Here is a 17267-nt window from a genome sequence, read left to right as displayed (position 1 = left end):
CTCCATGCAATGAATAGGACCTGCAAACAAGTGGCGCTGAAGCAGCGAACAAGACCCTTTGTGTTCTTGAAGAAAATTCAAATGACAGTGAGATTCGAGTAGTGTGTCCTTATATTGAATGTACTATCCATCATGTTGTAGAGTTGCACAGCTGGGAAACAGGCCCTTCAGCTCAACTTGTCCAGCGCGACCAACAAGCTCATTCCACTTTTTTGAACCTGGCACCCATCCGTCCATTCCTTTCCTATCTTTTACAGTTTGTACATTGTACCCAGCTTAAGCCACTTCCTCCAGAGTTTGTTCCATTATATAGTGCCCTCCATAATGTTTGGGGCAAATCATTTATTTATTTGCCTCTGTCCTCCACAATTTGAGATTAGTCATAGAAAAGAAATCGCATATGGTTAAAGTGCACATTGGCAGATTTTATTAAAGGGTATTTTTATACTTTTTGGCTTCAGTATGCAGAAATTACAGCTGTGTTTATACATCATCCCCCCCATTTCTGGGCATCATAATGTTTGGGACACATGACTTCACATGTGTTTGTAATTGATCAGGTGTGTTTAATTGCCTCCTTAATGCAGGTACAAGAGAGCTCTCAGCACCTAGTCTTTCCATCACCTTTGGAAACCTTTATTGCTGTTTATCAACATGAGGACCAAAGTTGTGCCAATGAAAGTCAAAGAAGCCATTATGAGACTGAGAAACAAGAATAAAACTGTTAAGAGACATCAGCCAAACCTTAGGCTTACCAAAATCAACTGTTTGGAACATCATTAAGAAGAAAGAGAGCACTGGTGAGCTTACTAATCGCAAGGGCCAAGGAAGACCTCCACAGCTGATGACAGAAGAATTCTCTCTATAATAAAGAAAAATCTCCAAACACCTGTACACTTTAACTACATGATTTTTTCTATTACAAATCTCAAATTGTGGAGCACAGGGACAAATAAACAAATGATGGGTCTTTGAGTCAAACATTATGGAGGGCACTGGATGTACTATACAGTGCCCCTTGGGTCCCTTTTAAAACTCTCCCCCTCTCACCTTACAGCGTTGCCCTCTGGTTTTAGATTCCTCTACCCTGAGGAACACAATGCGGCGATTCACATTATCCATGCCCTTCATGCTTTTAGGAACCTCTACAATGTCACCTCAGAGCCTCCTAAATTGCTGGGAAGAAAGACCCAACTTTTCCAGCCTCTCCTTACAACCCAAGCCCATCAAAGCCAAATAACTTCCATGCAAATCTTTTCTGCACCCTTGCAAGTTTAATTACGTCCTTCCAATTGCAGAGGCCAGACTACACTCCAATGTCGCTGTACCCACATCTTGCAGCTATAACATGCCATTCCAACTCCTGTACTGAATAGAGACAGAAGGTAATGCTGCTGGTTTTAAAAAAACGCCAAAATGTTGGAGTAACTCAGTGGGTCAGGCAACACCTTTGGAGAACATGGACAGGCGACATTTCATGAGGGAACATTGCCTATCCTTGTCCTCCAGAGATGCTGCAGACTCGCCAAGATCCTCAGCACTGTCTCTTTTCCTGTTTTCAATGCCTTGACCGATGAGGACAAGTGTGCCAAATGCCTTCTTCACCACCACGATTTACAGTTTCTTAACAAAAACTGATGGTAAAGCATGCATGCATTTGGCTTGCATCAGATGATCATGTAGAAACCTAAAATCTACAAGATTGCATGAATATTTCTATTTCAAACACCTTAAATAAATAGAGATGAATTGTTGAAAAGCCAGAACTGGGTACTGATTTTGGACGATCAGCCATGATCATATTGAATGGCGGTGCTGGCTCCTGCATCTATTTTCTATGTTTCTATGCAAAAATAATCCGGATCTGGATACAATATTCAATTCATAGTTTTGGAATATTGAAAATATATACTTTATCTTTGCACAGAATATAGACATTCTGTTACTATTTGCATTCAAAGTAATAATCTGCCACAGTACATTGGCACTAAGTACGTACATAATCGCTATGTTGACTCAACAGTACAGAATCTCTCTCATCTCGCATATTTTGAAATATTTGATTGAACGATACAGCATGGAAACGGGCCCTTCTGCCCATCGAGTCTATACCAACCATCAATCATCTATCCACACTAGTTGTATGCTATCTCACTTCCTCATCCACTCCGCACTAGGGGTAATTTACAGACGCCAATTAACTTACAAACCCACATGTCTTTGGGATGTGGGAGGAAACTGGAGCACGTGGAGGAAACCCACGCGGTCACAGGGAGAACGTGCAAACTTCACATTGACAGCACCTGAGGTCAGGATCGAACCTGTGTCTCTGGTGCTACATGTCAATAAAGACAACACTGCGTCAAACAAAATGCACATCTTGAAGATGTTTATGCAAAGGTACACAAATGCTGGGTGGTTTAGATGAAAGCTGTGATTTTCACAATTTAATGGTTAGCTTAACCCAGTCAGGACACGAAAGTGGGGGTCCTGGCTTCTAGTTATTGGGCCTCCTACAACTGAATCCTTAACAAGTGTGTTATTTGGCTATGATTCAAACTTATTTCCAGGCAGAACCTGTGAAATGTGCTGCAGCTGTTAGCTGCTCCTCAGCCATGCAGCTTGCCTGAAAGTAGCCAGGATCCACAAAACACAGCCCAGCTAAAGGTCACAGTTAGAGTGCGATGCAACATTCTCCATTATGTACGACAGCACTCAAACAAATGAACATAGTTCGATAAAATGAATCAGCCTACCCGACCACTGCGGTCAACACCATTCAATGTGACAAAACCAACCTTTAGATGGTCAAATCGAACGGAATCAGAGGTGAAGGTTTGATTGCTCCATTTCAGTCCATTGTTAACCTCTTTAAGAACCAGAACTTATCAATGATTTCAGCCAAGAGCATGCTTTCCAAATCATCATTACTCCCCCACCCCTCTAATAAACACCATCTAAGTTTCACTGATTAACAGGTTTAATTTGAAAATCAATTGCGCTCAGTGTTCTAGGCAAACCTACTCAAGTACAAAATAGACAGCTACACATTGGTCAATGAGACACTCTCCTATTCTCTGACCGATGACATGTTGTGAAAGACTAGACCATTCCCATACTAACGGCTATGGGTACCAACATCACCTACATCTCCGAGTTATTCTGATACAAACAAGCAGAACCAATTAATTGTTGAATATGTTGTAAGTGTAAAACAGTCCCAATAAGACATCAGGCCGTTGTTTCAGACTGGATCATCCCCATATTTTGGGTTGACTGTCAAAACTGCTTACTGGGACATAGGAACCATGAAGCTGTTCAGCAGCTCACGACTGCCCCGTGACTGTTCTGTAAATCAAACCTCTCATTACACTCATTATAACAATCAGCACAGGAGCACCTCAAGGCTGCGTGCTCAGCCCCCTGCTGTACTCACTCTATGCTCATGACTGCGTAGCCGGACATGGTGCGAACTCCATCATCAAGTTCGCCGACGACACCACTGTTGTGGGACGAATCACAGTTGGTAATGAGTCAGAGTATAGAAATCGACCGATTGACCAAATGGTGCCAGCACAAAAACCTGGCTCTCAACACCAGTAAAACAAAGGAACAGATTATGGACTTTGGAAGGGGAAGGATAGGGACCCACAATCCCGCTTATATCAACAGGACGATGGTGGAAAGAGTAAAAAACTTCTAATTCCCGGGCGTGCATTTTTCCGAAGATCTTTCCTGGTCCCAGCACACTGATGCAATTATAAATAAGGCACATCAGCGTCTTTACTTCCTGATAAGATTATAGAGAGTCTGTACGTCAAAGAGGACTCTCTCGAACTTCTATAGGTGCACAGTAGAGAGCATACTGACTGGCTGCATCATGGCCTGGTTTGGCAACTTGAACGTCCAGGAGCGGAAAAGACTTGTGACCACTGCCCAGTCCATCACTGGCTCTGACCTCCCCACCGTCGAAGGGATCTATCATAGTCGCTGCCTCAAAAAGGCTGCCAACATCATCAAAGACCCACACCATCCTGGCCACACACTCATTTCAACGTTGCCATCAGGAAGCAAGTACAGGAGCCTGAAATCTGTAATATTCGTGCTCAGGAACAGCTTCTTCCCCACGGCCATCAGGCTATTAAACACATCAAATAAGCTCGGAACGATTACAGTCTATTATTATTTTTGCACTATATCCGTTTATTTATTGTGTATATATATATATATATATATATATATATATATAAGGTCTATAGACACATTGAACATTTATCTTCCGTTTTGTAATATGTTTACATATTCGGTTGTGCTGCAGCAAGTAAGAAATTCATTGTCCTATCTGGGACACATGACAATAAAACTGTCTTGTCTCTTGACTCTTATAACTTAAGTTAACAAAAATCCATCAAAATTAGCTCCTGCCCTCGCACCTTCCGCTGTAATTTCAGGAAATTAAACATCCTTCATGTATTTTCCAATCAAAACTTGAAATATGCAGGAGAAATTTCTGTATTTAAAAAAGAACTGGAGATGTTGGTTTATACCAAAGATAGACGCAAAATGCTGGAGTAACTTAGCGGGTCAGGCAGCATCACTGGATATGTGATCAGTCTGAAGAAGGGTCCCGTCCACTTTCTCCAGAGTGGCAACCTCATCTGCTGAGTTACTCCAGCACTTTGTGGATAAGAGAAAAGATCTGGATTGATTAAAGGTACAAGTTGCAGCATTTTATATGTTAACCATTTGGAGCTTCTGTTACTCCAGCAGGGTACTCCTTACCAGAACGCTGGCTGGATTAGTGTATTAGCTATCAGGAGAGGGTGGACCAACTTGGATTGTTTTCTCTAAAGCGTCAGAGGTCGAGGAGAGACCTGATAGAAGTAGATAACATTATGATAAGCAAAGAGGGGGTAGACAGTCAGAACCTTTTTCCAAGGGTGGAAATGTCAAAGACCAAGCTTTAAGGTGAGAGTGGCAAAGTTGAAAGAAGATATGTGGGCCAAGTTTTTCTTACACACCGAGGTGGAAGCACATACGGGAGCAGCATTCAAGAGGCTTTTAGATAATCATATAGGTATGCAGGGAGAAAAGAGAGAGATATGGATCACATGTAGAGATTAGTTTAACTTGGCACCATGTTTGGCTTGGACATTGTGGGCTGAAGGGCCTGTTCCTGTGCTGTATTGTTCTATGTCTATGTTATGTTACTGCTATTGGTTTATTATTGTTACGTGTACTGAGATAAAGTACAAAGGGCAAGGGTCAACGCAATAATCAGATGTTATCAGGTTAAACCAAGAGACAGGTTTCTAAATCACAAAACTGAAACGCGTTTTATTTTTCCAGTAACCTGAGAAAGGTTCAGTATCAGTAATCACCTTTATTTGTGCGTGCGCCCAACGCACTACCAGTTTCTTCGAGAGAGCAAGTTTCCCATTTAAGCACTGAATAGCTTGCTCAGCTTCCTGGAAAGATTAAAAAAAAATAGTAGACTGTTGTTAGTGTTTGAATAGGCAACATTTACTTCATTGCAAAATATCAGTGAAAATATGCAGTCAATTGAACAGCAGTGTCAGTCCTGCAATGCCCCTGTCCCACTTAGAAAACCTGAACAGAAACCTCTGGAGACTTTGCGCCCCATACAAGGTTTCCGTGCGGTTCCCGGAGGTTGCAGGTGGTTGCAGGTAGTGAGACTGACAAAAACCTCTGGGATCCGCAAGGAAACCTTGGGTGGGGCGCAAAGCCTCCAGTCTTACTTCAGACCAGAGAGGATTGAAAAGCCCATTTCAAGGGTCATAATCCAGGTTGGCACCTTGGTGCATTACAGTGGGAATGCTGGAATGTCAGAGATACAGTCTTGCAGATAAAATATTCTGCCTCTGTCCTTCACAATTGCTGACGAGATTACCAATTTCCCTGACTGACATTCAACTCTCATCAACTCTTAGACGCCGGTGAATTTTGACCCATGCAAGACTCTTGCTGGCTCATCCCTATTAAAATGTATGCTGTTGCCTGGGTTTGCGGGCTTAAGTTACAGGGAGAGGTTGGACAGACTGAGCCATTTTACTAGATTTTTCCTGGGTAGAGGATTCTAAAACTAAAGGGCACAGGCTTAAGTTGAAAGGGGAGAGATTTAAGAGGGACCCCGAGGGCAACTTTTTCACTCAGACGATAGTCTGCGTTTGGAATGAGTTGCCAGAGGAAGCTACAGAAGTTGACACAATTGTGATTAGAGGCTATGGGACAAATGCATGCTAGTAGGACCAGCCCAAGGTGTCAATTTGGTCAGCATAGACAAGGTGGGATGAAGGGCCAGTTTCCATGCTGTACAGCTCTCCGACTAGGACAATTCTGACTATGCAAGTCAAGAATTACACTTTACAAATACAAGCTCTGTCTGACGAAAGTACATTCAAATGTTGAGAAATAGGAAGGAATTGAGGCCCTGCATAGATGCAAAACTTTTAATTAGTCCCTCGTGGCAAATTTCGACATGGGAATTTTTTTGTTGGGTTAGTTTTAGAACAATACATAAAGAAAAATAATACTTTGGCTCTCCAAGCTGAAAACCTATTAAATTTGCAAACATTTAAAGTTCAAATTGTCATAGAACTGTAATATCTCAAATAATTCCATGACAATGTTAACTATTAAGTAACCACATTAAAAAAAGCCCCAACTGAAGGTCAAATAAATATGAACCAAAATAAATACCCTATTTTATGCAAGGAAACATAATTATTTAAATAAACATTCATGGTTTCTCTTCAATCATTTTCCATGCGTAGTTAGGTGGAATGTACCCGAGGACTTCCTTTAGAACTCCACATCACTCAATTTGGACCAGAGAATTTTCAGATAGAAGATATTGAAGGCAGATATATTGTAATAATAGGGGAGTTATACTCAAAAAAGGTGACTCTCCTTAATGTGTATGGACCAAATTTTGATAGCCCCCTGTTTTTTTAAGAGAATACTTAACAATATCCCGGAATGTACACAACAAAACTTAATAATCGGTGGAGACTTAAATTGTACATTGGATGCTTATTTGGATAGATCATCAACTCAAAGAAAACTAAAATCCCAATCAAGTGAATTTCTAAACTCATATATTAATACTACCAACATTAAGGATGTTTGGAGAATTGAAAACCCATCGGGTCGAGAATATTCATTTTACTCACCAGTACATAAAACCTACTCAAGGATAGATTATTTTTTAGTAGACTCAAAACTTATCCCATTTACCTATAACTCGCAATATCATAATATCATAATCTCAGACCATGCTCCACTAACATTTATGATTAAACTAAACGGAATGGTAGAGACACAGCCACAATGGAGACTTAATCCCCAAATCTTAAAAGAAAAGGTATGTAATGAATACCTCGTAAAACAGATTAATATGTTTTTTGAGGCTAATGATAGCCCTGAAATCTCTGCTTCCCTTCCTTGGGAAACATTTAAAGCATTTGTGCGAGGAGCATTAATCTCTTCTCAATCATTTCTTAACAAAGAGAATAGGGCCAAAACAACAGAAATTGGAAATGGAAATAAGGCAATTAGACATAGAAAATGCAGCAGCACCATCCATGATAAAACACAATAAAATTGCAGTACTGAAATATAAATTGAACAAGATATACTCAGACCAAGTTATAAAACTTTATCAACATACAAAACAATTACATTTTGAATTTGGTGATAAACCACAAAAACTATTAGCGCGACAACTTCGTAAACTAGACGGGGAAAAAACAATTTACAAAATTAGAACAGACAAGGGAGAAACACTAACACTGCCTAAAGATATTAATGATAGATTTTTACAATACTATCAAAAATTGTACTCATCTAAAATGACAGAACAATCAGCAGGAATGGAAACATTTCTACAGAAATGTAAGCTTGTGGGTTTAGATCAGAAAGAGAGAGAATCACTAGGTGCTGAAATTACGATAAAAGACATCGAAGAGTCAATTAAATCTTTAAAAAATGGAAAGGCTGCAGGTCCTGATGGTCTAAGTTCTGAATTTTATTAAAAAAATTATGACCTGGTTTCTCCACGCCTACAGACACTGTACAAATATGCTTACACTCAACAGAAACTCCCAGAAACTCTAAATGAATCTACAATCATACTCATACCAAAAACGGATAAGGATCTTGAAGACCCAGGTTCATATAGAGCAATAGCCCTTTTAAATACTGATCAGAAAATACTTAACTAAAATTCTATCTCATAGATTGAGCTTAGTGATTAACAAATTAATACACCCCTGACCAAACAGGTTTTATTCCAAAACGTTATTCATTTTATAATCTGAGAAGACTATTCAATATTATATACTCCAATAGAATTCCTAATGCAGATCTAGCAATTATTTCGTTAGATGCTGAAAAAGCATTTGACCAGGTTGAATGGCCATATTTATTTTCGGTGATGGAAAATTTTCAATTGGGAGAGAAGTACTGTACATGGGTTAAATTGTTATACTCTAATCCAACAGCTAGAATATTAACAAACCAAATGTTATCAACTAAATTTAACCTCTCTAGAGGTTGTAGACAAGGATGTTCACTATCCCCACTATTATTTGCTCTTGCAATCGAACCCTTAGCAGAAAGCGTTAGAACCCATACAGGAATATACGGATATAACACTAGAGAAACAAGGAATACAATTTCCTTATATGCAGATGATGTACTAATATATATTACAAAGTTAGAAACTAGTATTCCAAATCTATTAAATTTAATAACTCAATTTGGTCAGTTCTCAGGATATAGAATTAATTGGAATAAAAGTGAAATCATGCCAATAACAAAACTCAATCTACATACATTACAACAATCCCCTTTAATAATAGTCAAAGATAAATTTAAATACTTAGGAATCTATGTAACTAAGACATATACCTCTTTATTTAAACTAAATTTTCCACCCTTACTGAATAAATTACACAAGAATATTCAATACTGGAAAACACTTCCCATTTCAATGCTTGGTAGAATTAATGCTATAAAAATTATCTTCTTACCGCAACTACTGTACCTATTTCAATTAATCCTGATATATATCCCAAAAGCTTTTTTCAAAAAAGTCGACTCCATTGTTACAAGTTTTATCTGGGATTATAAGAATCATAGAATAAGTAAAAAACATTTATGTAAGTCAAAGATAAATGGAGGTTTGGCTTTGCCAAATTTCTTGTTTTATTTTTGGGCAGTCCATATTAAAAACATGAATTTCTGGCTGGAAGAACTGGATCAACAACCAGATTGGTTAAGGATGGAAAAGGAAGACTGTTTACCTTTTGAAATTGGACCAATCATATTTGCTACCACAAAACTGCACAAAAAAACCTATAAGGAGAACCCCATAATACATAGTGGAATACGAATTTGGAAACAATTAAAAAAAGTTTTAAAATTGAATAATATACCACTATGCCTTCCCATTGTAAATAATCCGTTATTCAAACCATCCTTTTTGGATAAGGGTTTCACACAATGGAAAAATTATGGAATTAAAAAGATTGGACATCTTTATGGGAAAGGCACTTTTCTTTCATTTCAGGAGTTACAACAGAATCATGGACTGCACTCAAATAATTTCTTCAGATATCTACAAATTAGAGATTATGTTAAATCTAACACACAAGTCTACAGGACTAGGGAACCAGAAATCCTTGATGAATGTTTGAACAAGCATCCTAACACTGAAAAATTAATAGCTTATATTTATAACACCCTCCTAAACAACGAGGTACCACCGACGGAACCATATAGACACACATGGGAAAATGAATTAGGTCATCCTATAACGAAAGATTTGTGGGACGAAAGTTTACAACATATACATCAATGTTCGTTAAATGCCAGACATGCTTTAATACAATTTAACGTCTTACATAGATTACACTACTCTAAAATAAAACTAAATAGAATCTTCCCACAAATCTCTCCTATTTGTGATAAATATCTACATCTAGATGCTAATTTAACACATACGTTTGCAAATTGTATAAAAATTAAACATTTCTGGACTGATATTTTTGAAATAATTTCAGAAGTTATTAATATAAAACTGGATCCAAACTCAAAATTAATAATACTTGGAATATGAGAGCAAAGTTTAACACTCACAACAAGCCAAAGAAATTTCCTCTACTACAGTATAATAACCGGAAAAAAATTAATATTAAAATTTTGGAAAGGCCCTACGACCCCCACAATTAAAATGTGGATTGTGGAAATGTCGGAGACCCTATATCTAGAAAGAATTAGACTTGTCTTAATGGACAAACAAGAACTTTTTGATAAAATATGGGCTCCATTCATTAATTATCTGACGGGATAGATTGGCCCGGCACGAAAACCCAACTGAAACTTGAACTCAGGATTAGATGAAAAGTCATACTTTATAATCTACGAACCTATCTCCAATGACGTATTATAAGTAATCCATTCCACCTTTTTTGTTTTTTTTTGATATTTGTAACTTTTCTCTCTCTTTTTCTATATAAAAAAACCCACTAGAAGTAGAAGTAATCGACAATTGAAAATTTTTATAATGTATGACTGATGTATATGAAGTGTTTTTACTATAATATGCAAGTATACTTTATAATATGTCTACTTCTAATAAAAAATATTATTAAAAAAATTTAAAAAAAGAATTTTCAGATGACCACGTTCAGTGTACGTTCAAGTGCAGGAATTACAAGTGTGTTAATGCCCCAGTCATTTGTTTGTACAAAACACTCCAGTCACCAACTGTGACAGAATCAGGCTGCTTAGACAACACTTAAAAGTCACTTGAGATTCAATCACCATTTAGGATGTCATCTTAACCCCTTAATTGTTACAGGCTGGACACACAGAAGGCCAGATATGCAACATTCTGTCTGAACTGCTTTTTTATTTTATTTTAAAGAGTATTGTGGATAACTGATGAAACAGTATCAAAAACAAGTTTACAATGGATCATAAACACTCGTTAAAGTAATACCATAAATATGGACATAAAGTTACTAAGTAGTCAGGTTTCCTGCTAAAAAATAGCATGGCTCCACATTGTACTACTCAGAAGCAGAATTTGGATCAGGACAGCAAGATTCAGATTGAACGTAAATCAGTAGGTGCTGTCAGGTTGGGACTGAAGCACTTTTGTCAGTGTTGCTACTAAATACAGGGAAGGAATGGAGCTGGCACTCTTATTATATACATATTTATATATATATATATATATATAGATATATATATATATATATATATATATATATATATATATATATATATATATATATGTGTGTGTGTGTGTGTGTGTGTGTGTGTGTGTGTGTGTGTGTGTGTGTGTGTGTGTGTGTGTATATATATATATGTGTGTGTATATATATATATATATATATATATAAATAAATAAATATATATATATATAAAACAAGATGCCAGAGGATTGCCCTTGGGTGATTGCTGGTCAACATGGACTCAGTGGGCTGAAGGGTGTTTCCACAACATATCGGCAAAACTGAGAAGTGGGAGGCAGATACAATTACGGCTTTTGGACGGGTTGTGGGATAGGAAAGGAATGAAAGCTCATGGGCCGAATGCAGGCAAATGGGATGAGCAAGGTGTCATGGATATGGTCTTTTGCAGAGCTTCTTTCTGTGTTGCACACATCTATAAATGGAACACTAATGCTGAAATATTCTAGAATAACCTGGAGTTCTACTTTGTCCTATTTGCAATTAGGCATATATCCTAAATATTTATAATCACTTGTTCCCTTCAAGGAGATATGGGGGGAGTGGCAACTTAGCTAAAACAAGGATTGAGGGGAAAAAAATATCTAAAAGGGGAAGCACCACTCACTTTCTTTGGAAAATGGATTTCTAGGGAACCAATCTCCAATTTTTAGAATTCTAAAATGATCCAAAAGGTGATCCTGGGAATGAATCTACTACTGGACATGACTATGGGATGTGGGGGAGGGGAGATGTCAGGGAGAATATTTACATACAAACGCTAGTTATAACCTGGCTCCAAAATAATCCTGGGTCGACTAGTACGTCAAAGATTGTTAAGAGGCAAATGAAGGCTGGACAAAAGCTCAGAATAGGATGACTGGCTTAAAAAAGGCAGATTTGTTGTGTGATGCTGGGAAAAAGAATGGCAACATTTAGCTGTTGTGTGTGTGTGTGAATCCCAGTGGCTTCACCTCACAGAAGGCTATGATCCACTCGGCAACATTCATAAATCTCGTTTTTAGCCAGGTGATGATTTTACACACAGCAGGCCTTTTTGCCTGATCTTGCCAGAAAACAGGTCCAGAAAATATGTTAGCACCGCACAGCGAACAAGATTCATTTAAACAATATGGTCACATAAATCAACATTTGAAGACCGCCTGTCCTTCACAGGCAAAGCTGTTTTTGATTTTGGAGGTTCTCTTTCTTTGGAGGAAAATGCTAAATGCACCTTATTAGCATGTGAGAGGAAGTGAAGTCAATAGAAATAAATACCTGAGGGAGGGCACCTCAGGTCATCAATTATTAAGAGCTGTACAGTTGACTGGTAAACAGAGAGGCTCAGGAGTTTTCCCCTCATGTTCTTGGCAAAGGTCATCTGGTCTTTATTTTCTTTTGGTGCGATGCTCTACTATTCGAAACACTGCTTCAGCCAAAGTTTACAGAGGTCTCGAACTTATACACAAGTTGTTTGTGGAAAATAAGGGAACTGGTCTGTTATTTGATTTTAAATCCCCAAAAGATATTGAATATAACGTGGCTTGCCCTCAATTCCAAACATGCTTGCACTGAATTTGGTGTTACATTTAGTTCATACAAGAGTGAAAACTGAAATTTTATTGCAACCATAAACAAAAACATCACAAATTTTGAAAAACATCAGCACAGAACAAGTTGAGTGCATTTTAAAACTGGACTAACTTTGCTCCTTGAGAAAGAAAGATAAAATAATCTCTAATTAATAAGGGAATTATATTTTTACCAGACAGTTTAAAACATGACATGCATAGAAATTAGACTGCAGAAGGTAAATGCCCAAGGCCAGGAAGGCATGAGTTAAACAATGTTTAATAACATATTAAACATTCACAATTGATTCCCCCTTGTTGATCGTACTGAAATTCTAGGGTAGCAAAAAATGTATCCACAGAAGTGAATACAGATCACAGAAGTCAATACAGATGGTTCTGCTGAAAATAATGCGATTTACTGCTATTCTCTGGAGTTTCCCAGTACAAGACTTTTCAGTTGGGTATTAAAGCTACTGCATATACTTGACCTGGTTAGGTTTATTATTGTCACGTGTACTAAGGAACAGTGAAACATTCCGTTTGCATATTATCTAATTAGATCAGATAATACTAGACATATATATAACCAAATCAAAACTATACATAGGTGCAATCAACCAAACCAAGGTCAAATTGATATTTTAAGTCTTTTATTATATTTTCAAGATGAACCCGCAAAGTTATTACAGGCAAATTATTGGAATTCTGGAGGAATATCACAAATTACAATGCAGGGGATGTCCAAGGTGAGACAGGAGTTACAAAGGAAGAATGTCCAATGTGAATAATAAGTGTGTGAAAAATGACAAAAGGATAGGTGTGCTCCAACAGAAGAAATTAAAGAAAATGCCGAGAAGTATTTAAAATCATACTCTCAGAGGAATAGTTCAGCTGAATAACATTCCATATGCCTTTGATATTCATATAGAGTAGTGTTCGTCCATCATTATATTTAATGGAAGCAACGCTTGGATGTTTTGGGAGATGGGTGGCTCCACATCAAAATAAAACTACAGCCAAGTTACAAGTGCAATTATAATTATAATACTTAGAACATTTTAATTCCAGTTACAATCTAAGCTATGAATGCAACACTGTTGTACAGAGTTTTAGCTCCTCCAAAAAAGGGCAACCTTAGAAGATACCCACCTCTTTTGTCTCAAAATTGACAAAACAGTAGCCTCTTGGTTGTCCTTCAAGTGGACCCGATTTATGAAACAGGAAGTCAAACTGCTTCACTTTTCCAAATTTCTGGAGTAGCTTTAGAAGATTATACCTGTAAAAGATGGGGATGCTCGTGAACATACTGTTGTCTTGGAATAGAACAATACAACTACAGAGGAAGCCTGTGCATCTATGTAATTTCAGACTCCCACAGTATGATATTGAAGCATGCAGAATTCTCGAGATTTGGTCAATGATGTTTCCCCAGGATAGGGGTCTTCAATCCCCAAATAGGTAGTGTATTTTGGAAGAATGGATTGCAGTTTTGTTTATGATACATTATCTGCATGTATTGTTTTTACAGGCCTGTTCAGACTTTAGAGATACAGTGTAGACTTTAGAAATACAGCGTGGAAACAGGTCCTTTGGTCCATGCTGACCAGCAATCACCCTGTCCACTAACACTATCCTACACACACCAGGGACAGTCTACAAAAGCCAATTAACCTACAAACCTGTACGTCTTTGGAGTGTGTGAAAAATCAGGAGCAGCCGGAGAAAACCCACGCTGTCACAGGAAGAACATACAAACTCCATCCAGACAGCACACGTAGTCAAGATCAAACCCGGGTGTCTGGCGCAGTAAGGCAGCAACTCTACCGCAGCCCTACTGTGCTGCCCTATGTTATGCCGCTTCTGCGTCTGTTGTGCTATTGCAAGTAAGAATTTTATTGTTCAGTAGTCGGTACATATGATAATTAAACGCTCTTGGCTTTGAAGGCTGTGGAAGCTCAGTTATATTCAAGATCACTAGATTTTTGGCCATTAAGGTATTCAAGGGATATTGAGACAGTAAAGGGCAATGAGGTTAGAGATTAGCCATGATCTTACTGAATGAGAGATCAGGCACAAGATGATAAACAGCTCAATCACACTTCAGCTCCTTGTGTTACGTTCACACAGTCTGGTCTGACTTGCAAATTCAAGGAGGGCGATTTTTGCCAAAGGCTTTATTAGGGCCATGATCCTTTCTCAAGCAGAAAACACGATGTTAGGCTCAGGTCATGCGCATTTAACAGGAATCTCTCGCTGGCCGAGGATTAGAATTATGCCATGTTATTCATCTGAAATAAAGCACAAGTGTGATTCGGGCAATTGTGAAGTGGACATTATCGTGGGCATGTTAGCAACAAGGGAAGTGGTTAGTGACAGGAATACTGGTTATAGAGTAAAAGACAGGGGCACATTATAAACCCTGAGCAAAAGAGTTATGAATGCAAACAAAGCATGGAGAGAAAATTATATTTTTTGTGACTTGAAAATGAATTCAATTTCAACTTATCACTTGCCAGGCTCTGGAAACCCCCCCCCCCCCCCCCCCCCCCCTCCCATTTCTGGTTCTACTCTGGGCAAGAGACTGTGCATCTACCCGATCTATTCCTCTCATGACTTTGTACACTTCTGTGAGATCACCCCTCATCTTCCTGCATGCCAAGGAATAGAGTCCTTGCCTGCTCAACCTCTCCCTAAAGCACAGGCCCTTGAGTCCTGCCAACATCCTCGTGAATCTTCCCTGCACCCTTTCCAGCTTGATCCTGCTACATCTTTTAGTAAATGCTTCAGATTCAGCATTTTTCCAATTTAAGACAATCCTGCTCTGTTTATTTTGCTGCTCTTGCTATTTCTCACCAGCCATCAGGGAAATACACAATGCTTAAAAAAAATCACAGGAATTTATGGCGCAGGAAGAGCCAATCGATCCAAACTCAACACATGGATCTACTGAGACCAAATACACTTTTCAGTTCTCGGTCCATAGCCACTATACTGCAAGTTAAAACGCGATAAACTAAACTAATGTTGCTCATGATAGGATTCACCAAGTCTTTGATTAGAAAAGGTCTTAGTGAATCATGTCGTGAGCAATCAATCAACACAGCAATCCCAGATCAACAGAACTGATGACGTCCTTTCCATTAATAGTCGGGATTAGGAAACTAGACATAGTTACAATTTATAAACCAGTCCCACATCCACATTTTTTTGAAGGACTGTCAAGCATTTTAGGTGCACTACTAACTTTCAAGTCCAATCATGTTTCCAGGATAGAGTCAACAACAACAATGTATTTAACAGCTGCAAGTTCAGCCTGTCACACACACAAGCCATTTCCACCCAATTCTCTGCCAGGTTTTAAAAGCATTTATCAGCTTCTAATTGTAAATGGCTAGTGTGGTAATTGTTTGTTTAGCCATTGCATGGTAACTTTTTAATAAACCTTTGATCACCACAATCGAAAACTTTAACCGGGATGCTGAAAACACATTCAACGTAGAAAGCAGGTAATGCAAGAAACAGCCAGTTAAGCATAGAAATGGGAGCAGTGGGCGTCAGTCTGAAGGAAGGTTCCAACCTGAAACGTCACCTATTCCTTTTCTCCAGAAATGCTGCCTAACCGCTGAGTTAACTCTATCTTCAGTTAAGGATAGACCTGATTTTACTTATAAACCTACACATTGACATTTTCAATTAAAGTTATTTTATATCAGCCTTGCAACTCCTCCAAGACTGTATGTACAAAAAAAAATGTATTCTTATTTAGAACTGAATGACATAAAGCCAAATTAAACTTTGAAATAGTACTGATGCTCTGGATGGTATTGGTTTGGTAGGTAGATTCACAGTTTCCCTATTTGCCCCCAAGCAGTGACCTACATGTACAGAGGTCCTCACCTTTGCCAATCAACACCCACTAGGCCCCTAGGTTTCAGAGGGAGCTTGAGGTTTAAAAGGCTGCAAAATAGAGGCAAGGAGGTCAAGATTTCTGGGCCCGACGATGATATAGATCCGTTAGCTTTATTTGAAATAAAATTACAGAACAATTTCACTTGTGGGATGGGAGATTAAAAGATAGAAGGGCAAAAAAAAAAAAAAGTCACTTAAAGAAAAGGATCGGGAAACTAATATTGCAAGAAAGGAGAGAATGTAAAGCAGAAGTTTAACAATCAAATCAAAGAGCAATTTATATAGGCAATATATTAGATGGACCTTTTGTAGAGGCAATTAAGCATAGGTATATAAATATCAACCAGCTATATTAATGTGTATGTTAGGGAGGTAACAGTTTGGAAGGAGATTGTAAAACACACTGAAAATAGAGATATGGGAGTGGGAGAGAGAAGAGCAGATATATAAAAAGAGAAAAAGAAATTGGAAGAGAAAAACAATGTAGCCATTGCAGTACATTGTGTCAAATAATTATCTGATT

At 38.2% G+C, this 17267-nt stretch overlaps 1 protein-coding gene across 1 annotated transcript in view; it reads right to left on the bottom strand.

The window, feature by feature from the left end:
* Positions 1 to 17267, bottom strand: part of rbm18 (RNA binding motif protein 18) — a 32248-nt gene that overhangs the window by 5430 nt on the left and 9551 nt on the right. The window contains exons 3-4 of the mRNA XM_033049057.1: positions 13985 to 14111; positions 5382 to 5468 (exon numbers count right to left, since the gene is read on the bottom strand). Coding sequence (XP_032904948.1) covers positions 5382 to 5468; positions 13985 to 14111 — 214 coding nt within the window. The remainder of the gene's footprint in view (positions 1 to 5381; positions 5469 to 13984; positions 14112 to 17267) is intronic.

Source organism: Amblyraja radiata, chromosome 32 (genome assembly GCF_010909765.2).
Source record: "Amblyraja radiata isolate CabotCenter1 chromosome 32, sAmbRad1.1.pri, whole genome shotgun sequence".
In the NCBI taxonomy this organism is placed as follows: domain Eukaryota; kingdom Metazoa; phylum Chordata; class Chondrichthyes; order Rajiformes; family Rajidae; genus Amblyraja; species Amblyraja radiata.
Note: the sequence above shows the minus strand (reverse complement) of the source record. Positions and strands in the feature narration are given on the sequence as shown.